This window comes from Phocoena sinus, chromosome 5 (assembly GCF_008692025.1).
Source record: "Phocoena sinus isolate mPhoSin1 chromosome 5, mPhoSin1.pri, whole genome shotgun sequence".
Lineage (NCBI taxonomy): Eukaryota > Metazoa > Chordata > Mammalia > Artiodactyla > Phocoenidae > Phocoena > Phocoena sinus.
Genome location: NC_045767.1, coordinates 52,042,803 through 52,066,120, shown reverse-complemented (window position 1 = coordinate 52,066,120; position 23,318 = coordinate 52,042,803). Strand labels below are relative to the sequence as shown.

General features: G+C 41.0%; 1 protein-coding gene and 1 long non-coding RNA gene across 4 annotated transcripts in view; one reads left to right on the top strand and one right to left on the bottom strand.

The window, feature by feature from the left end:
* The window catches only part of LOC116754593, a 54,890-nt gene extending 42,662 nt beyond the window's left edge, over nt 1–12,228 (bottom strand). The window contains exon 1 of the long non-coding RNA XR_004350083.1: nt 11,992–12,228. This is a non-coding gene — a long non-coding RNA (uncharacterized LOC116754593). The remainder of the gene's footprint in view (nt 1–11,991) is intronic.
* A 208-nt stretch (nt 12,229–12,436) lies between these two features.
* The window catches only part of DHX15 (DEAH-box helicase 15), a 51,652-nt gene continuing 40,770 nt past the window's right edge, over nt 12,437–23,318 (top strand). The window contains exons 1-3 of one of the 3 annotated variants that reach the window (XM_032632247.1): nt 12,437–12,674; nt 18,491–18,926; nt 22,088–22,281. In XM_032632247.1, coding sequence (XP_032488138.1) covers nt 12,604–12,674; nt 18,491–18,926; nt 22,088–22,281 — 701 coding nt within the window. In that variant the 5' untranslated portion in view covers nt 12,437–12,603. The remainder of the gene's footprint in view (nt 12,675–18,490; nt 18,927–22,087; nt 22,282–23,318) is intronic. The other 2 variants (XR_004349947.1, XM_032632248.1) reach the window with 2 other exon arrangements.

The following is a 23,318-nucleotide window of genomic DNA, read 5'->3' as shown; positions in this document are numbered from 1 at the left end:
CTTCTAGACCCCTGATCAGAGGGCCAACCTATTCAGCACTGTCCATGAGTCCCTGTGTATTCTAATTTCAGGCCACTTCTTTTTCCACATAAAGTAGCTGACCAGGTGGGAGGCATTCTCCTCACCGTCATCTTTCAAGACCATGTTGGGTGGGGCAGCAGTGCAGCCATCACCCCTTTCTAGCTTTCACCAACAAACTAAGGTGAGCCATTTGTGAATCAAGCTCAGGCTTTTTTTCCTGCATCAACTGATCATCAAATATTCCCCCATGCAGTAAGAGATGTGAACTGAGCAGTGGTATACTGGTAAATATTTAAAAACTGGCTTTCTGAAAAGGAGAAAAAAATATCTGATTTATAACGTTAGCTAATTTTCATAATGTAAATACTTCCACTGTGGTCAATTTCAAACCACCAATATGATGTCGACAAGTGGCAACCCTTCCTGAAAACAACAATGAGCTCTCATGAGCTGGTGCAGACTGGCTCCAGCACACCACTAAGTGCTGCATAACAGCACCTGCATGATGCTATGAGCTACCTGCATGCTATCTTCTCTTGCATCTTGCTTGTGCCCTCAGGTCTTGTTCACATTCAATGCTAGAAGTACCTCTTCCACCTGGGTCTGCCCCAGCTAATGCCTTGCAAAGTGTGATAGAAATATCTCATGAGGGGTAGTTCTGGTGTCATGGTCACTTGGTGTTCCATGGTGAGGCACTCATCTCTATCAGGGCCTAGGAGTATTCCAGGAGCTGTGTTTTCAAAGGTGTATAATTCTCTGTTGCAGTTGGCATGGCTTTGATCCAGAATTCTATGGATTTACATTGTGATTCTCCTATTGGGGCTTGTTATAAAATCTACATGTCATATTTTCCCACCACTGATACCCCTAATAGGCTCTGCTGGGCTGTGTGGTCCAAATGGCCAATAGCTGCTTGCCCTGCAGCCTAGACCTGTTGCAGAGTCCTTTCCTGCTATGGACCCGACTGAAAAACGGCATCCTACTGTGTCACCAGGTATGTGAGTTGGAGCAGTACTTCTGGAAATATATTGCTTCTAGAACCTGAAGAGGTCTACCTGGCAGGCATTGTGCTGCCTTGCTCATGACGGGAGCTACAAAATGCAGTGATTTCTCTTTTACTTTAGAAGGGACGCCCCAGCATACTCAAGATCACTGGACTCTGAAAAAATACTAATGTGGCAGGCTCCTGAGTCTTTTCAAGTTCATCTCCCTTGAGGATGCATGTAAATTACCAAGGCCTCCAATATCCTAGCAATCGCTTGTTTTTTGATCCAACTAGCATGATGTCATCGATTTACTGGATCAGTGTGATACTCTGCAGGATGTCCAGCTGGTCCATGTCTCTTCAGACTATGTTATGATAGAGGACAAAGAGTTAACATAGCTTAAGGGCAAGGCCATAAATGGATATTGTGGCACATTCCAAAGGAATGTCAGTTATTTCTGATTCTTTTTTTGATAGGGGATAGAAAAAGAGTCGATTTGCCAGATCACTGGCCACATATCATGTACCTGAGTCCCTACTAATCTGCTCTAGCAAAGATAACATACTTGGCACAGCAGCTGCAATTGGGGATAGTATTTGGTTAGATTTGTGATAGTCCATCGCCATTCTCCAGGATTTGTCTGGATTTTGTAGAGGCCAGACTGGTAAATTAAACAGAGGTATGATGGGAACCACCACCCATCCATCTCTTAGGTCTTTAAGGGAGGCAACCATATTTACCTTTTTTCTCTCAGTTTTTTTAAAATGTGGGTTGTAAAATACATACAGTTGGCCCCCCATATCCATAGGTTCTGCATCCACAAATTCAACCAATGGTGGATGGAAAATATTTGAAAAAAATTTCAAAAAGCAAAACTTGAATTTGCCACATTCTGGCAACTATTTGCATAGCAATTACATTGTATTTACAACAATTTACATAGCATTTACACTGTATTAGGTATTATAAGTAATCTAGAGATGATTTAAAATATACAGGAGGGGGCTTCCCTGGTGGTACAGTGGTTAGGAATCCGCCTGCCAATGCAGGGGACATGGGTTCAAGCCCTGGTCCGGGAAGATCCCACATGCCAAGGAGCAACTAAGCCTGTGAGCCACAACTACTGAGCCTGCGCTCTAGAGCCCGCGAGACACAACTACTGAGCCCGCATGCCCCAACTAGTGACAACCCGTGCGCCTAGAGCCTGTGCTCCACAACAGGAGAAGCCACCGCAATGAGAAGCCCGTGCACCACAATGAAGAGTAGCCCCCGCTCTCCGCAACTAGAGAAAGCCCACGCGCAGCGACCAGAGACCCAACACAGCCAAAAACAAAATAAATAAATAAATTTTTAAAAATTAGCATTGGTTTAAACTAATTAATTAAATAAAATATTCCGGAGGATGTGCGTAGGTTATATGCAAATATTACACCACTTTATATAAGGGATTTGAGCATCTGTGGATTTTGGTAGCCACAGAGATCCTGGAACTACTCCCCCTCGAATACCAAGGGATGACTGTATAACACGGAATTCACTGTTTCAGCCATTCATGAGTGTCCAGTTCGGAGGCATTTAGTACATTCAAATTGCTGTGCAACCTCCACCGCCATTAATCGCCACATCTCATTTCACTCAGCATAATGTCTTCAAGATTCATCTATATTGTAGACGGTCTGATTTTCATGCCTTATTAAGGTTAAATAAAATTCCATTGTATGTATAAACCAAATTTTCTCTGTCCATTCATCTATCAATGAACATTTGGGTTATTTCCACCTTGTGGCTATTGTGAAATAATGCTGCTATGAACATGGATGTACAAATGTCTGTTCAAGTCCCTGCTTTCAGTTGTTTTGGGTATATACCCAGAAGAGGAACTGCTGAATCATATGGTAATTCTATGTTTAATTTTTGGAGTACTTGTCATACTGTTTCCCATGGTGGCTGCACCATTTTACATTCCCAACAGCAATGCACAAGTGTTCCAATTTCTTGCCAACACTTGTTATATTCTTTTTTTTTTTTTAAAGAGCCACCTGGACACCATGTGCTTCTTTCTTTTTTTTAGAAAATATTTATTTATTTATTTGGTTGCACCAGGTCTTAGTTGCAGCGGGGGGGCTCCTTAGATGCAGTATGTGGGCTCCTTAGTTGTGGCAAGTGGGCCCTTTAGTTGTGGCATGTGAACTCCTAGTCGTGGCATGCATGTGGGATCGTCCCTGACCAGGGATAGAACCCAGGCCCCCTGCATTAGGAGCACCGAGTCTTATCCACTGGGCCACCAGGGAAGTCCCACACTTGTTATATTCTGTCTTTTTGTTTTTATAATTGGCATCCTAACAGGTATAGAAGTGATTTCTTATTGTGATTTTGATTTGCATTTCCCTAATGATTAGTGATGTTGAGCATCTTTTTATGTGTTTATTGGGCATTTGTATATCTTTCTTTTGAGAAATGTCTATTCAAGTTCTTTACCCATTTTTTTAAGTGGGTTGTTTGTTTCTTGTTGTTTCCCTGAGTTGATTTTGTAACTGTTTTCTATTCATTGCAATTGTTCTTTGTTTCTTTTTTCACCTCCTCTTTTTCTGCCTTCTCAGGTTTTAATTGAACATTTTATATGATTTCATCTTATCTCCTCTCTTAGCATATCAATTATACTTCCAAAAAAACGTAGTGGTAGCCTTAGGCTTTTCAATATACATTTAAACTTACCTAAGTCCATCTTCAAATCACATTATACTGCTTCATGCATACTAAGTTATTGCAGGTAACTCAGAATATCCCCAATTCCTCCCTCGCATCCCTTATAACACTGCTGTCATTCATTTAACTTATCCATTTGCTATAACAAAATATAAATAAAATAAAATAAAAGATTTTATTTTACTTTTATTCCTTCTCTAATACTCTTCCATTCTTTATGTAGATCTGAGTTTCTGACCTATATCATTTCCTTTTCCCTGAAGAACTTCTGTTAATAATTTTTGCAAGGCATTCTTCATTTCTGTTACAATGTTTTTTACTTTTAGCATTTCCTTCTCATTCTTTTGTTAGAGTTTCCACTTCTCTACTTGTATTACCCTGCTTATGTTAATCCGCTCGTGCATGTTATCCATTTTTTCCATTAGAGCCCTTAGCATACTAATCAGAGTTATTTTAAATTCCCTGTCTGATAATTCCGAAATCTGTGTCATATCTGATTCTGGTTCCAGTACTTGCTTTGTCTCTTCAGACTATGTTTTCTCTTGTTTTTTAAGCAAGCCTTGTAATTTTTTTCTTGAAAGCCAGCATGATGTATTGGGTAACAGGGACTGAAGTAAACAGTAGGTCTTTAGTGTGAGGTTTTATGTTAGTCTGGCAGAAGTTGGGCTGTGTTTAATGTTTACTGTACCTGTAGGTGCTAGAGGTTTCAAAGTCCTCTGTTGTCCTTATTTAGTCTTCCAGGTTGACTATGGTTTCCCTATGGAATCATCCTCAGTTTGAGTCCTCATCCTGCAACTCTTTCAGTGCTAATCGTGTTATACTGTTACACTGGAACCCTGCTGGGGTGGTGGTAAGGAGTGGGCAGGCGATGTGTTCTCTAATCTTATCACTGAATCTATCTTCTAATGCGCCTGTGTTCCTGAGCTGTGACCTTCACAAGCCTTAGCTTTTTTTTTACACCCTTAGATAAAACAGGAAGGCTAGAAGGGGTTGGAGTGGGAGAAATGCCCTCCACCCAGGTGGGAAGCCTCTGGTAAGAGCCTTTTTCTCTCCTGGAAAGTAAGCTCTTGCTATGGAGAATGTTCTGGGCATATTTCACAATGGTTGCTCTTCCCCATCTCTTCCGGAGCCACAACAGTATCTTTCTTGGCTCTTTATTGTGAAAACTTGATGGGATTCCTGGAGGTAAAACCCACTGGAGTGTGAAAGCCCACCTAAGACTGAGGCCCACAAGAGTTTTTCACTCTCTAGATAGTCCCCACTCAGCCATTAGCAATTTGTCAAAATGACCATTGAGGTGAGCGTTCCAACCAGGTATGGCTCCAGTGGCTTCTGCTCCAGGTAATCACATCTTTGCTATGACTCTTTGAACTTGCCTGTCTCTCCAGAGTTCAGGGTGGCAGTTTACCCTGCAACCTCAGTTTTCTAATGGTTTCAAGAAAAGCCATTGGCTTTCAGTTTGTTCAGCTTTTTCTTCTAAGAACGGGAGTGATAAACTTCTAAGCTCTTTACATGCTGGTGGTGTAAGTGGAAATTCCTCCCCAGGTTGTTCTTTATTTAGTATCTTGGCTGAGATGGGGGGGTTGGTTTCATAAGCCTCTACTCGGCATTCGCCACTATGATAGCTCTTATTCCTTACAGGCCAAAAATTCAATATGGGGGGTTGTGCAAACTACCAAGGATGTCTATTCTTAAGTGTACTGATACATTTATGGACTGGGGACATGACAAGTGGGTGTGTTTGAGGATCCAGGAAAACTGCTACAAGCTGGACCTGGGCCAGACCTCCATTCCAGGCTCCCATCTGCCCCCACTCTAACAGAGTCCATACAGGCACTTGGAGTCTCTCAGTGTCAATGTCAGTTCAGGTTCTATATCCAATTGTCCTTGAAACGTTTGGGAACTCTCTTTTCCCCAGTGTATGGCTACATAAGCAAATGGCTAGAGACCCCTTAAGGAAAGGACTCGGGGAATGACTACTGAATACACTGTTACGGTGTTGTAGAGTTCTTTCTCCTAGGAACATATTTCTCCCTTAATTAATGTGTTCCAGGTCCAAAAACCGGTTGTAAACCCAAAACTAAAATGGAGTCACTTATGTTAGGGACAAAATGGAGTTGGCTAATTTGGGTTCATTAAAGAAAAATGAAACTTAACTTTACCTAACATAAGTTGCAGGAATTTACAGCTCTTCTCAGAAATCAGCAGAGGCTGCGGGTCAGTCCCCAAATGCCAAGTCTATTCATGCCATCTTTGGATTTCCTTGTTCCTCTGACTCACTACCCTGACCAAAATAAGGAAGAAGACCACCAGGCAACCAATCAGCTGAAAAGTCCAAATAAGTTCTGCATTTACCCTCCCAAAAACCCTTTAGTCTGTGAGCAACTCAGAATTCATTGCTCTGGTAGCCCTGAGTGTCCCACCTTACAGGTCAAAAGCCTTTCAATAATCTCATCTTTCTGCTTTGTTTTACTCAGTGTGAAGAATTTGGTTTTTGACATAGTTCAGGTCCAGAAACTGGGCAAATTTTCACTGGGGCAACTTTCTTTAACCTCTTGATCTTGCATCCTTGATTTATTTTGGTTGTTCAGATTGAGGGCTTCCTTTGATGGTTGTCCATCTATTTTACCCTAGATGCCTTGTTCTATTTACCATCTCCATAATTCTGTGGGTCAGGCCCCACTGACTGCGCTGCACTCCTACCTTATAGCATCCACTTGGTTTCGGATATTTAAATGCCACCATAAGACCTCTGTGTTACAGGGTGCTATCATCTCTACCTCTCTCAGGAAGCCCAGCTCTGAAATGTCGTCTTCTATCTTCAGCCCTGAACTATGATGACAGCCACCACTGAAGTTATGAGTGATGATGATGCCTCTCACCAGAAATTCCTTTTCGATTTGCTAAGTGGTGTATCCTCTGAACTTTTCTGTGGAATATATTCATCTGCTGAGTTTTCTAGCTTTATGTAAGTATTTTCGCTCTAGCATGTTCACTTACCTGAGCTGTTTAATCCCCCCTTACACTGTCAACCACAGCAGTTCCGGCATTTCTACCTTACTTGATGTAGTTTGGGCCATTGTTTTTGCCATGCTTCTAGATGACATCTTGAGTGTGTTCACGCCATCACCTGGGGTTCTTGCGCGAACCCGTATCCTGGGAGAGTACACCCAAATTGATAAATTCTCCCTCATTGGACTTTATGTTCCGCCTCCCTCTTCTCTTTTTATCCAGAACCTTTAGAATTCAATCACATGTGTACTTCCCTGGCTTCTGTTGGTACTTGTTGCGTAGGTTCTACAGCTTCTTTGGGGTTGCTTTCCAATATTATCAGCCTTAGAATGTCTGTGGAATATCATATATCGTGACTTAATTCTAATCGTTGCCTAGTGATCGGCAGGTAATGTGGGGGGTGCATCCTGAGGGAGGTGCATGTTATCCTGCACAGAAGGCCTCTCATTATCTCACAAGGAAGGAGCACTAGCTTTTAATAGGAAGTAATGGGGCATTTTGGCAGGCTCAGCAGGTTGTAGAGAATTTAGGGTTCGAGATTTTTCATGTATATCGACCTAAATGTCCTCATCCCATGTGTCAGGGTCCCACTCTTTCCCAACCAGGGATCTACCCTTGAAATATCATGCCTGCCTAAATGGAGAGTTTAATCTTCTTTGGAAGTTTCCACTTGGCTTTCTGTTACTGTTACAGTTAAGTCCTGGGATCTGTCCTCAGTTTTCTCTGTCTTCCCACTGCAGGAGATGAGAACCTCTGTACATGCTTCCAGAAGATCTTCTGGCTTCCATACTGAGCTTTGACTTGCAGATTAATCATACTCAGCCTTTCATTATCTCTCTTCAAAGTATCAAGTCTACTTAGCAATAGCCAATCAAATCTCAATGCTTACAGAATAGATACTATTTCCCCTATACTTTGGCAACAGTGCCTGATCTTTCCCCGTACACCACAGTTGAAAGCTTTAACAATTGCCCTGTTTTCTTGTGGTAGCTATGTTCTACCTGCCACTGATTCATTGCCAGCCAATGAAATTGGTGGCCAACTCCAAAATTCAATCATAGTGTCTTCTTTCTTGGACCATTCCTGGCACCAAAGCTTTTAGGTCAGGTTCCATGAAAAGTAGACTCTGAAGCAAAGATTAGTGTTCTGGGAGTTTATTAAGGAGTACACTAGTGGAAGGAAAGGCATAAAAGTAGGATCAGACAGAGGGAAAAATTAGGCTGTGATGCTGTCGTATAATAAAGAATTTGACTGGTTTTGTCCCTGGTTCCTGGGAGGCAACTTCTAAACCATTGGAATTTCCCATGGGATAGGAGTGAGTTTGTTATTTATGGTGGGTCCTCGGACCACACCTGAGTTTACGCTAATGAGATGATTTAGGATGAGGGTTGGTCATGCCAGAAAGACCAACCATGTGATAAAAGAGTTGAGGCTTTCAGCCATGTGACATCAGCCTAGGTTCTGGACCTCTAGGGAGGGGAAGGGGACTGGAGATTGAGTTCCATCATGGGGCCAGTGATTAAATCAATTATGGCTGTGTAATGAAACCCCAATAAAAACTCAGGACACTGAAGCTCAGTGGAACTTTCTGGTTTGTGAACAACACCTTGATGTGTCAGGAGGGTGATGTGTCCTAATTCCACAGAGAGAGGGCACAGAAGCTCTGTGTTTAGGACCCTGCCAGGCTTTACCCTATGTATCTCTTCATTTAGCTGATTCTGATTTGTATACTTTATAATAAAATTGTAATCATAAGTATAGCACTTTCTTGAGTTCTGTGAATCATTATTCCAGCAAATTACTGAACCTGAGTAGGCTGTGGGAAACCCCAAATTTGTAGCCAGTTGGTCAGAAGTACAGGTGGCCTGTCGGTCCCTGAGCTTGTGGATGGCATCTGGAGTAAGGGCAGTCTTACTGGAGACTGTGCCCTTAAATCATGGCATCTGAGTTAACTCCAGGTGGTTAGTGGCCAAAATGCATGGTGGTACAAGAGACACCATCATAAATAATAACAGCCTCAGCTGATCCCATAGGGAGCTCTGATGCGCCAAAGCTCACGGTTATTCCTAGTTACGTAAAGGGATCAGGTGTTTATACCTCCACAACGTCTTCAGGCTGCCCTTGGGCAGCTCTATTTATTTAGCTGTGTTGCTTCTTAGTTGCAGCATGCAGGACCTTTGTTGCAGTGTTTGGGCTCTTTGTTTGGCGCACGGGCTTCTCTCTAGTTGCGGTGCATGGGCTCCAGAGGGTGCAGGCTCAGTAGTTGTGGTGTGTGGGCTTCTCTAGCTGTGGTGTGTGGGCTCCAGAGTGTGCGGGCTCAGTAGCTGCAGCGCATGGGCTTAGTTGCCCCGCGGCATGTGGGATCTTAGTTCCGCGATCAGGGATTGAACCTGCGTCCCCCGCCCTGGAAGGTAGATTCTTAACCACTGGACCACCAGGGAAGTCCCAGGCAGCTCTCCTTAACCAAGGAAATTCCTGAAGGGAGCAGACAGTTGAGTACCGTCTGCAAGTAGCACTCCTAAAAACTGAGGGATGTCTTTCATTCTTGAAGCAGAATTTCCATGGCAAGTCATAGTGCCCACTACACTTTGTTACAGTTTCTATTAAATGGTAGAGAGAGGACAGGGTGATTAAAAGCACTACTGAAGATTGTTTTGAATTTGTAAGCATTTTGCAACTAAAGAGAATTCAAAAAGACAGATTGGCCGGTTGATCCTGGCAAATCCTCACAAGTGATCATATTTTCCCAATTAAGTCTTTTTGATGTCTTCCTATTACTCTTGGGAAGGATAGTCTTAATATCCTTAGCAGACAACTCACGCTCTGCGTGAAACGGCCCCTTCTTGCATCTGCAGGATCACGTCTTCCTCATCTCATTGCGCTTATATTCTCTCTGCCTGTGGATTGCACCTGACTTTTGAAAGTTTCAGGGCCTTTGCACAGGCTGCTTCCTCTGCTTGGAAATGCTTTCTTACCTCTTTGACTGACCAATTTGTACTGCTTATTCTTGTCTTTGTTTAAATGTCCCTTTCTCAGAGAGGTCTTCCCTAACCTTCACTCTAGATAAGGGCCACTTGTTATATGCTCTCACAGTGTCTGTTCCCTTTGCATGGCCTAAAAACACTTACCAGATATAGTTACCTGTGTATTTATCTGTTTAGTGCCTGCCTCTCTCCCTCTGATAAGTGTCATAAAGGCAGGAACTAAGGCTATTTTGTTCTTCTCTTTTTCCCAGCACTTAATGCCTGACATGGGAGTTTAATAAATATTTGTTGAGTGAATAAGTAAATGAAGTAATTAAGGCATAGATAATAGTGACAAAGTGCAGTGGTTAATCATGTGGCTCTGGAGACAGAATGGGTTCAAGTCTTTTAAATCCTGACCCGTTCATTGAGAGCTCTGTAAACGCGTCCTCCCCTTTGACAATGTAGAAACTTATCATTTCACATTGAGTCTGTCTGACTGGGGAAACTTATCCTCAATAACCAAACTCTAGGAGAATAATGTGGAATAAGAATACCTATTTATCAGCAGTGCTACCGTGTACCCCTTAAGCACACAGACTGCTCTGGGATGAATCCAAAACTGTCATCTTGGCCACAATATTCAGCTTCTTGGCGCATCAGTTTCCTCACCTGTAAACAAGTCTAACTCATAGCACCCAGCTTAAAGTTCTGTAAGGATCTGATAGGTTAATATATATAAGAAACAGTTTGTGGGACCCAGTATATGTGTGTGTTATATGTGTTAGCTAATATTATTTATTAAGTTAGGTTGGGAGACACCTCTGGCTTGACACCTGGAGCTGGTTAGCTGCCTAAGACATTCCCTCTAGGTGAGTAAAGTCATGCCATAGACCAAATAATAGACTGGAGAGTTGTCTGGTAGAGTAAGAGTAAAGGAAATCTCCTCTGGCAACATTTCTGGGAAGCTGTAGGGGAGCTGGTGGATAGCTCTTCTCTATTCTAGGGACCATTCTGCCTGAAAATCCAGGGTGAGTCATTCAGATCCAGAACTCTATCCCTCCTCACAGAGAGTGTAAACATCCTGGCAGATTCTGGCCCTTTGCTCCCCTGTTGTAGATTCCAGAAAGGCCACTATCCTTAGAGAAATACAGCCTCTCTTCAGTCATTCAGGTCACAACACAATTGATTAGGTTACAGTTTTCTTTAAATATACACTAGACCCAAGGAAGAAGCCTTATCACTTTGATTTCAGTTCCTCCTTTACCAAGTTTCCTTGCACATTTATGACAGGCTGATGCCTCTTAGGGTGGAGCATTTCTGCAGGTAGAATTCTAAGCTTTTCCTTCATTGTTTCTCCAAAATTTTAGAGCACTTTATAGTATCCCTCAAACTGGGAACCTGGAGACCTGAGCCTGGAAATGTGAGAGTGAAATCTGGATTTTAATTCTGACATTGACACTAACTGGTGAACCTGGTCATCACAGGGCTTAGATTTCCTCATTTGGAAAATGAAGCAGAAAGAGAAGATCAGCTGGAAACCCTTCCAGGTTTACAATTCAGTGATTATGCATCATGATCTCCAACAAAAGTCAATATGCTGTTAATGTACTTTTTGGGTAGAAAGTTATACTGAGTATTTTGTAAGTGAAGATACTCACTTTTCTTTGGGCTGACTTTGGAATGTGGATTTTGTACAAAAAAAATAAAAGAATTCTCTTTATAAGCTGCAATTGTAGAGTTGTATTTAACCTTAGAGATTGCAATTCTGAGGACTGGATAGGAACCCTAATATGGTCTTCCGGGGCATCCAAATGACCACTGCGCAAACTACATAGATCACCCGGCTTGGGCTGGTTCACAGATCTTTTTCTTGTGTGCTTTTCTGGGAATGAATGCAACTGAGCAAGCAGATAGGTTCTGGGGGGAGAGAGTCACAAAAGTCATAAAGTCATTCTACCCCAACAATTTGCTATGGCTTTAGGGACAGCCCTAATGGCTGTGTGACATAACCTCTCTCAGTCTTGGTGTCCATATCTATTGAATAACACCTACTTTGCAGGGTTACTGTTAAGAATGAGAATAGAAGTAGGGTTAACAGCATGGAAGCACATAATATGCACACAGGAAAAAGTTATGCCCTTACTGCCAATTTTCCCTATTCCAGTAAAAACATCAATAGGTTGAGTGCAATCTGTCCGTGCTTGGTAAAAAGAGGCAAAATGTTAAATCAACTATAGTATAAAATAAACATTAAAAAAAAAAGGCAAAATGCATTATGGTAAGTCTTGACATTTTCTCACCTCAGTTTTCCCACTGCAGTTGAGAATGTCTGGTCAGTGGCTTCAAGTGCTAGATCAGGAGTTACAGTTGGGTACCAATCCTGGCTCTGTCCCTTATCAGCTGTATAATCTCGATTAGTTTTTCAACCTCTGTGGGTCTCAGATTCCCCTAATGCCAGAGTAATACAGATGGACAGGATTTCCTAACTAGGATTAGACTTCCTCTTCTCTCAATTGCCTAAATCGAAGGGCCGTGAAGGAGCCAAGGGCCCAACCCGCCTAGCACCCGCCCAGAGGGCGGGAAGTGCCTGCCAGGCGGAGGGCGGAAGAAGGGCGGGTCAACGAGGCGGTGGGCGGGGCTTGAGTTCCCGCCTCCTATGCGTGCGCGCGCACCACGGACGCACGCACGCACGCACGGACGCACGCACGCACAGCATACCGCGGAAGCGCGCGCGCAGGCCCAGCCCTCATCGCCGCCGCCATTTTAGCTCCTGGTTCCGGCCGCACGGTGTAGGCTGTTGTAGCGGGAGGGGTGGGGGTCCTCCAGAGTTTTGTAGCTGCCTTCGACTGCACCGATAGAGCCGCTAGGTTCTTTTTTCTACCTTCGTAGCCGCCCGCTCGAAGAGTCCGAAGATGTCTAAGCGACACCGGTTGGACCTGGGGGAGGATTACCCCTCCGGCAAGAAGCGTGCGGGGACCGATGGGTAAGCCAGGCCGGGGGCGCGAGGCAGGGGCTCAGGCTTTGTTGGGGTCCCGGCCGGGAGCGGGCCAGGGAGGGCTAGGCCGAGCGGGCCACGGGCCCTGACTCTTTTGTTTTCTTCTGGGCTCGGGTCACTGGCGGCGGGGCGCGGGAGAGCGGACCCCCAGGCGTTCGGCCCAGCAAGGGCGCGGGGAGCTGAGTGGCGCGGTGGCCGCCCGGCCCAGTCGGGAGAGCGGAGAGGCCTGTCGTGGCCAGTAGGGTGCCTCCTCCCCGGGCGGAGTCGAGCAAGAGTCACTTCGAGGGGAGCCGGGAGGGAACCGCGGACCTCGTGGCCTGGGCTCCTGGTAAGGCCTGGAGCCTGGGGAGAGGGTGGGGGAGGGCGCGGCGGGAGTAATCGTTTCCAAGGGCACCAGGTACTTCTCAGCCAGCGGGGTCGGGGAGAGGACCTTGGGGGGCGGCTGGGCGCCCAGCAAGGGGAGAAGCGGAGGCCGGAAAGTGAGCGAAGCGCGTGGATTCTTGTGTAGGCTGGGGTGGAGGTGCTGGGAGTAGAGTGAGGCGTGCGGACGAGGAGTTCTCGGGGGAGGGGAGAGTAGAGGGCCGGCCGGGAGAAAGGAAAACGTGGAGTATACCTGATGGGCTGGAAGGCTGGTGGTTTGGAGCCGCGGAGTTTATACTTTGGCGGGAGAGTGCGTGCCTCGGTCCATTCAAACACTTCAAAGTAGATACTAGGCAAACTTCCGCTCTCTGCCCACGCTCCCGCCATCTCCTTTATTTCCTGCTTTGGCCAAAACAGTAGTTATTGGGCATCCCCGGGATAGCAATTAGAAGGCATTCTTTTTTTCCAATAAATTCTTGTTTTCTGTGTCCCTCCCCCGCCCTCGTTCCTAGGTAGCTTTTGAAACGAGAAGACCCTTTTCAAAAGTTTTTAGTGTTTACGGCAAAATATCGCCCGTCGGGAGGTTGCTTGGGAGTTGAAGTAGACCACGCCCGTGGTGTTTCAGATTCCTTTCTACTTACCTTTTCTTAAAGGTGCAGAGGAATTTAACAGTTAACCTTAGCAATTGCATCAAAATCATTTCTTGTCCAGTGTGTACTTTTCGTTCCTGAAGTACAGAGGTTTATTTGGGTAATTCAGGCAGAGACATGAAAGTCTGAATATCTTCAATACTTTGCATAATTTTGCATTTTAGTATGTGTGTACGTGTGCAGAATCACTGTGTCAAGTCTGTATAACTTTTGATCACTCAAAGTCCTTCCTTTCGGTTGATTGAGGTGTCTGTGTCTGGGGAGTATAAGCCAGGATAGGGTATACTTTTTGGTGGCTTTCCGTATATTGAATATGGAAAGCATAAATATATAACAGTTTAATCGTGTACATTTTTTAGTTTACAGTGTTCTGTGTCAGCTTTCTCTCCCTGACCCCAACACACAGCAGAACTTGAGCACATTTGAGCTACAAGTCACAGGCTCCTTAGAGCTGGAAGTGACTTTAAAGAGCGTATACTCGGCTCCACTCGAGGGATGAGAAATGGAGACCCAGAGTTGTTAAGGTGGCTTGTGCAACCTTACAGTTTACAGGTGGATCTAGAACCTTGATCTTTTAATTTTCAATCTTAGCCTCTTGCTTTTTCCTGTACAGCACACAGACTGTGACTGTAGTTAAGAGTCATTACAGCCTATTTTAATGACATTTACAATGGGTTGGTAAAGTAGGGAACACTTGGTTCTTTGTTCCTGTGAAGCAAAAATAAATTGCTTGTCATCTGGCTAAGATGCAACTAATGCCTCTCACAGAATTCAGATTGGAAAAAAATAAACGGGGAAGGAATGAATTCACTTACTAGTATTTGTGTGTATGTGCACCATTTAAATGCTTTTTGGGGGATTAGTGGGCCCATGATATGTACATGGGTTTGTTCCCCTTTCCTTGCAAATCCGACATCCTTAGTAAAAATGTGGACTTTTTAAGTCTTTGGTGGTGACCTTTTGATTCTCTTGGGTATTATATGTGACATCTACCTGTAAATGAATGAGAGTTCATCTTTGGAATAAAGCTCAAGTTCTGAGATACTTTGGAGGGACATTTGTATACTCATTTCTGTGTCACCTGAATGTCATTTCTGATAGAACTTTCTTTGGCAGTGGGCTTGGAGTGTTTATTAGTGCTTAGGGTTTTTTTTTCCATATTTAATAATTTAAAAAGTCAACAAAATAATTTGTTGACTGTCATGCAATCTTGCAGATTTTTCTTTTTTTTTTTTTAAAGCCCTGCTAAGTAGCAGGTGGTTTTACATGGGAGGGTAGGCCTGTCAGTCTTGTGAACTCCACTGCCAAACATGGATGTCCCATTTTCCCCGCTACTCAGAAGGGAAGGTAATTCAGTGAGAGATTTTACTCAAATTCATGCTCCCAAACTATATATGGCTTTATTTACTCTTGCTATATTTTAAGTTTGGAAACAGGTAGAGAAGTTGAAGGTTTCTGTTACATACTGACCGTATTCCTTTTCCCATTTTTCCCACAACATTTTCTGTGTAAAATTATTAACCAAAAGACAACTTAATGTTGAAGTATGGAAAAAAATTTTGAAAACAGGGACATTTTTCACTTTGATGTTAGTTTCTGATATTACTGCCTGATAAGAATTTTTTTGGTTAAAAATGTGAAACAGATAACGTACGTACAGTGTTCCCAAAACTTTCAGGTGCTTTATAAACAGGTTTTCACTGCAGTTCTGTGATGAGGATAAGTAACTTGCCCCAGGGAACACAAGAAACGTCCATTCATAAAGATATAAAGAAAAGGGGAAAAAATTATCAGAAATCTTCATCCCCATCTTTATTTAATCCCTTGATGAAAATTTTTTTAGATCTCTGCATATTTATTCACAGGTATCCTATTTGATACCAATAGGATCTTTTAATATGTATTATTTGTGCTTTGATTTCTTTAAATTCACCCAGAAATACGTTATAAACTGTGGAATGGATATACATTATTCTTTTCATTGGCTGCATAGTATTCCACTTGTAAAGGGGTATCATAACTTATTTAACCAATTTCCTGTTCACTGACGTTTTGGTAGTTTCCTAGTCTTACAAGTGAAAAGTGTGATGAACATCCTTATGTGTACTTATATCCCTAGAAGTCTCTGAAAGTGAGATTACCAGATTAAAATCAATGCTTGTTTAAAATACTCTGATTTTGATAACCAGTTTACATCTTCATTAGCATTTCTTTAGTTTCTGTTACTCCATGTAGAATTTTAACGTGGTGTTTTAAATTTAAAAAATAAATGATAAGCAATGTTTATTGGGCATTTATTATGTTCCAGGCACTACTTTAAGCACATTACATATATTAACTCATTTAACCCTCGCAGTACCCCACAAGAGCTTTTTAAAGATGAGGAAAGAAATAAATGTGGTCATATAGTTAGCTTAAGTGTTGAGCCAGGATTAAGCTGAGATAAAATACTGAACCACATGCTAAACAACTGTGTCCTGTTGTGTCTCTCCCTGCCAGTATTGTGGCTAAGTGATCACTGCTTTGATAATTAATTTTTTAAGCATTATACCTCGATTAGTAAATCTTCTAAGTAACAAACTCCTTTATAATAAAGGTGCCTGTTTAAAAAAGAAAACATGCATATACACGATATTCTGCATATATTTATGAAGCAGTGGGTTTGAGGCCCCCCCCCCCACTGACCCTTAATTTTTATCTTCCCTTTCCTGTTGAAGGTAGATAGTTGGAATCACAGGCAACATTTCTAGGTGATTGAATTTGCTTTCTAATTTTAATCTAAGAGACTATTTTATTAATACTTCTCGCTTTGCAGATTAGTAAATTGAGGCTTATACCTTTCCAGTGGTTATGCACCTGTGATCTAGGTGCTCGTGCTCCTTTTACTCTTATATTAGAGTTAAACCCCAATTCATGGTCAGCAGTTAATCTTTGTGTCTTCAGAATGCATTTTATGCTTCCTCTGTTGCAGTTATTTTTGGTAATAAAGTTTCTGGTGAAGTAGGCCCTTGAAAAACATGTATTATTTAGACCAGATGTTCTTTAAGGATCCTTTATGTTCTATGAACTGTAAAATGTCTAGTCTTTGAATCCATTCCTGACTACAGTGCTTCTCACTTTGCTGGACATGTATCTATCTATCCTGTTGTAAACTTTTTCTCATTCACATTTTGGAGCTGTGCAAATACTTATTTAATTACAAGCACGTTAAACTGGAGCAGAATGAGAGAAGCAAAGAAAGGATGGTTGATGGTATATTGCGAAGATAGGCCAGGAAGCTTAAGTTCTGAGTTGTGGGACTTCAGTTTGTATGCTGAGTAGGTTATCCTTTAGGTTCCTTTGATTTCTTTCTCTTTATGCCACATGGGATGAGAAGCTCCGATCCTAGCTGTAGAAGGTGAACATTGGGTTGGGGGAAGGGAGAATCGCTTATATATACATATATGAAAAGATTATATATATGTAAAAAATAGTGTGTATGAATATTTGTGTACATATAATAAGGCTTTTCTCTATTTAGGCAAGTTCCTGTGGAATAGAATATTTTAGAAGGGACAATATCAAATATAATTGGTCAGCTTACCATTTTTGTAATTGGGGAACCATCCTAACTCATGCTGGGCTCAGCATTTTAGCTGTATTTTACGAAGGGGAGTAACTTGCCCAGCTGATTTGCCATTACATCAAAATGAATGATCTTCCCTAGTCTGCTACTGATAATTGGGGCATGGGAAATTTGTATGTCTTTTGTGTGTTATGGATAAGGAACAATGACATGTTTAGCAGCTTGTGTCATGGTTCCATGTTGGCCTCACTATTTCAAATGAGTCCAAACACCTTGTGGCACATTTGTCTGCTATAGGATTTAGTCTGAAGTAAACTAGATTAATAAAATGAATAAGTATAGATAATTTAAAAATTCTTACTGGTTAGGGATCATCTCTAGTATCTAGAAGTAGATGCTGGAATTGGCTAAATGACCTAAGGTTAATATGGTGGTCATCTGCATAATTTAAACAACTTAATAGTGTTCAGTGAAGCTTGTTTTTAAATGAGCTACTTTTCACTTTATGGATGATCAAAGTATACATAGGTTTTACAAAGTACTTCCAGTGTTTTTTACTATTGCTGTTAAGGATACATGCAAGAGTAAACAATGAAAACAAGAATAAAAAGTTTTAGTTTTCCTTATAGAGCAATATATGCATTTTGAACAAAATTTGGGAAGCGTTAACTTAGGAAAATAAACTTGCTAATTCTTTAACTCGGAATTTTGTGCTGAATTTTGTTTGTATTACTGTAATGTGAGGTGGAATTGTCTTTGAGGCCAGAAGCAATAAAAGACTTAGTTCTTGCTAAATTTTGAACATACTTGCAGTGTGAAAATACCTTTTCATGTAACCTGAAGGAGAATCTGGGAAAGACTCTGATGCCATTCTCTCTTGCCTAATTTGTCCCTACCTTTTTCCCACACTGCCCTCAGTTTTTAATTTCTAAGAAGGAAAGGATTTTACATGCAGAATGAGTTCTTGTGTTATCTCAGCTGATGGCTAAAGGTGGAAAGAGACTGTTTCTTAATAGAATTTGAAGCATCATTAAGGAAGGGAAAGATGTTTATGGATGAGGCATGGAGAATCCTTGATTACAAGTTCTTTTTCATTGTTTCTGATACTTTGAGTTTTATATCAGTTTGTTTGGTTGTTGGACATTTTACTTTCTTGTGACTATAACGCCGCTATGAACATTTTGCATAAAATTTGGAATCTGAGTTATAAATTTTTTTTTTTTTTTTAGGAAGGATCGAGATCGTGACCGTGATCGTGAAGATCGGTCTAAAGATCGAGAACGAGAACGAGATAGAGGAGATAGAGAGCGGGAGAGGGAGAAAGAAAAGGAGAAAGAGTTGCGAGCTTCCACGAATGCTATGCTTATCAGTGCTGGATTACCACCTTTAAAAGCTTCCCATTCAGCTCACTCAACCCACTCGGCACATTCAGCACATTCAACACATTCTGCTCATTCTACACACACCGGACATGCAGGACACACATCACTTCCACAGTGCATTAATCCATTTACCAACTTACCCCATACGCCTCGATACTATGATATTCTGAAGAAACGGCTTCAGCTCCCTGTTTGGGAATACAAGGATAGGTTTACAGATATTCTGGTTAGACATCAATCCTTTGTACTTGTTGGTGAGACTGGGTCTGGTAAAACAACACAGGTGAGTTATTGAATACCACAGTATGTACTTTATTAATGTTTACGTTTACTAAATGTTGCGTATTTGGTTCTGGTGGTTATTCTCATTGGCTGTCTGTCAGAACTTTTTGAAGCATAGCTGCTTTTATGTTTAGCAACTTTTAGTGACTTATGGGGTTGGAATCCTGTAGGGAGTACCTATTTTCCTGAGTCTCTTTGGAAAAACAGCGGTGCTGTTTTTTTTTCCAGTTTTATTATGTAAATTATGGCAGTGATACTCTCCCACCCACTCTGAATCTGGGGTGGTACATATTTGGGGGCACAAGGTTTGTTTTCCAGTGCTTGGGTGGAGAGAGCTGAACCATTGGAGTGGTTTTGTTTTTGTCATTTTCATTTCTTTGTTTTTATAATTGTTTTGAACTATGAATATTACCTATTCTTTAAAAAAAAAAATAGAAGAGCTAAGTAAAGTCTTTTTACTTGTGACCTCCATCCAATAGTGTCCCCGTCCTCCCCACCCCTGAACTAAACACACATGTTAGTGTTGTATTAGAAATATATTTAGGATATTTTTCAAACATGGATGAGCCATTATTTACTAGGCCCATGTTATAGACATTTAGGCTGCTTCTAATGGTTGTTTTTCATGGGCAAGTATATCTTTAGGATAAATTCTCAGAAGTAGAAATTATCGGGTCAGAAGATGGATTATAGTTGTGGAACGTACAGCCAAATAGCCTTCTGTAGGGAACGTATCAGTTTACCGTTCCGTGAGCATGTATGAGAGCATATGTGGGAAACCACTAGAGTGTACTACTAAACTTGAACTTTTGCAGATCTGACAGGAGAAAAATGGTAATTCAGTGTAATTTTTAATTTGCATTTTCTTGCTATGGGCGAGGTAACCGTATTTTCATTTTCAGGTGCTTGAGCCTGACCCATCAAAAAATTTCTTAGATTTTACAAAAATAGCAGCCCCTGGCTATTGTAGAAAATTTGGAAAATTCAGGAAAGTGTTGAAATGAATTTAATAATTATCACGCAGAAATAATTGCTGTGTTTCCTACGGGCCTGATTTTCCATGTTTATGTACCTGTGAACATGTTTAGATTTGAGCATACTGCATATACAGGTTATCCTGTATGTGTATAATTTAAGTTACACAATGCCACAAGTCTATCAGTTTGAGTATTTCACGGAGACATTTTGAAGGCTACAGTAGCAACCCAGATTGGAGGCTTTTGTTATATAATATAAGACTGAGCCTAAGTATGGTTTTTCTTTTTAAACGGAGGAAGTGTAATGCTGATGTTAGAAGCTAAAACTGTTGGTTTATTTTTATCACCTTATGGAAATTTAAAGAATACATGAAAAGATATAACTCTAAGCTTATTAATATTATATTTTTAATTATTTCAACTGGTTTATCTAGTTTGTGTAGTATTAATAGCACCCATTTAGTCAGCAATTGGGTAAAGCCAGGCACTATGTAGTTTGTATTTTCTCATTTAAGTTTTTCAACAGCCATGCAAGGAAGTTGTTAATCACCATTTTACAGATGAGCAAAATGAGGCTTTGATTTATGAGAGGTTTAGTGGGTTGCCCTAGGTTACACTGTAGATATAGGTGGGTTCAGTATTTAAAACTCTGTCCCTTTGTCTCATAGCCAAAGTTATATTTATTTCATACTGCTCTTCTGTGGTCTTATATGATTAACCTTATTTCAGAGATGAGTTTATTTAGTAGCAGTTAGTGGAGAAGAAGGGCAGGTGAACTCAAAACAAGATTTGTGATTTTTTGGATTAGTTTTTTTTTTTTTTTTAAATACTTAAGGTACATGGATACCTAGGCTTGCAGGGATTTGGGGTATTCAAAGGGAAACAACAGTGTAAATAGTGAATTTCATGCAAATGCTTTTTCTGCATACTCCTATTAAACTTTGACTCAAAGCCATTAAGAATAGTTAGCCATTTTTGGTTATCTTTTTGTGCCTATCAGAAAGTGAAATTCTCCAAACAAAACTGCAGAAGGAACCTAACTAAAATGTAGTAATAGGGCTTTCCTGGTGGCGCAGTGGTTGAGAGTCTGCCTGCCAACGTGGGGGACACGGGTTCGTGCCCCGGTCCGGGAAGATCCCACATGCCGCGGAGCGGCTGGGCCCGTGAGCCATGGCTGCTGAGCCTGCGCGTCCGGAGCCTGTGCTTCGCAACGGGAGAGGCCACAACAGTGAGAGGCCCGCGTACCACAAAAAAAAAGAAAAAAAAAAAGTAGTGATAGTACAACTAGTATTCTTCAAATATCACTGTACAAATCCTATACCAAAAAAATGCCACGTTTCCTGTAGCATTAAAATCTGTTAGGCTTTTGGAGGCTTTGATGGAGATCCATCACGTTCTTCTTGTAGGAGTGGATTCCAATTTAATGTAGTAAGCACTTAGATTTTTCCCATGGTTCTTTCACAGGTAAGTGAGTAGAGAAGAACCATTAAATTATCAAATATCTTAGTTTCTGTTGATAATGGAACAGCTAGGAAATGTAGTGTCATCATGGCAACAACCAACTACTTATGCTTGTTGGTCTTTTTTTTTTTTTTTTTCCTTGTTTACCCTTCATTGCCCTCCTTCAGGGAAGTGCTGTTGCTGCTTCTATAGGTCCTATTGAATTTGAATTTGATAGTTAACTAAAATTAACTTTTAAGATGTACCTAAGGTGTTTCCATTGTGCATACTTCTGAGGGGAGAAGGATAGGAGTTAGATTCTGCTGGCTTACCAAGTATGAGCTGAATTTGTAACTTAAATTGTATAGGAATTTAAGTTACAGTTTCTTAGAATATTTTTGGGAACTAACATTTGTTATGAAGTAGAATTTTCATAAGTTGGAATTTTTCCAGTGCATAGAGAAATGCTTGGTGGTGGAACATTGACACCATAGAGCATGTTCAGCAAAGCCTCAGTGGACCTAGCTCACTGAGGAGTACAGTTATGACATATCAGTGTTATACATGAGCCTTCCTTGGCTTGGAGAGCTCATGCTATTATATTTTTAAGTCATAAGTAATAATTTGTGGTGTGCCTAAATTGAATTTTGTTTTAAATTATTAGAATGAGATAAAACACTTCATGTTAAATATACCTGATGCACAGGCAGAGTAGAATTAATTTAAATGTGAAATTATTTGATAGATTCCACAGTGGTGTGTGGAGTACATGCGATCATTACCAGGACCCAAAAGAGGAGTTGCCTGTACCCAACCCAGGAGAGTGGCTGCAATGAGTGTGGCCCAGAGAGTTGCTGATGAAATGGATGTGATGTTGGGCCAGGAAGTTGGTTACTCCATTCGATTTGAAGACTGCAGTAGTGCAAAAACCATTCTTAAGTAAGTATTATCTTTAAAAATGAACACTTTTTTCCCGTTTTTATTTTCTGCCACCAGATAGGGGACTTTGCTAGTGGAGTCGCAAGCCATCTGACTTTAGAATAATCCAGATTAGACCTTCTTATGCTTACTAGATGACTTTTTAATATGGATTCTTTTTCTTGGTAGTAGTATATGTATAGCTATTCAGTGGTCATTGAAGTTCAAAGGTCAGATTTTTTAGTTACTTGGTGCAATATCTTAGGTGAAATGTTGTATCATTTAAATATGATAGAAAAGTAAAATGATATATTTAGTAAAGGACAGTTACTTTTAGAACAAATGATGTGTGGGAAGGGGTATGATTTATTTGGGTGAGAGAGCTTTTAATGTTAACTGTACAGCTATTACCATGCATATGTTATGAGCTAAAAGGAGGAATCTTGTGTGATATACTCTTGGAGTCTCCTCAAAGACCTCATTCCTCTTCATTATACCATGGTGCACATGATTGACAACCATACTGATCTTTTTTCTAACATTTTCTTTAATTTCCCTAGTTTTTTATCTTCATCCTAACACTTCCATTCTGCGTAAGTAGTGATGTTTGTTGCCTGATGTTAATGCTTTTGAAAATCTTCCCCTTTTTAAAATTTCTGTTTATTCTGTGTATGTATGACATTTCAATCATTTGTTAAAAACAATTTCCTTGTCATGATACAATCTTCTCCCTCAGGTTGTTTTTAAAAGACAATTGGGAATAAAATGTTACATGGACAGTGACATGAGTCTTTGATGGCAGAGGTACATACTGTGTTATGGGGCAAACTATATATTTTACAGAAAACTTCAAATGTATGTAAAAGTAGAATAATACTGTAATGAACTCATGTTTATTTGTCTTGCATCTTCAAACTTGGCCAATCTTATTTCATCCATATCTCAACCTTTTATATGTCCCATATAATTTGAAGTAAATCCTAGGCATCATACACTTTCATCTAAATATTTCAGTGCATCTCTCGAAGATAAGATTTCTTGAAATGTAACTGTGATAT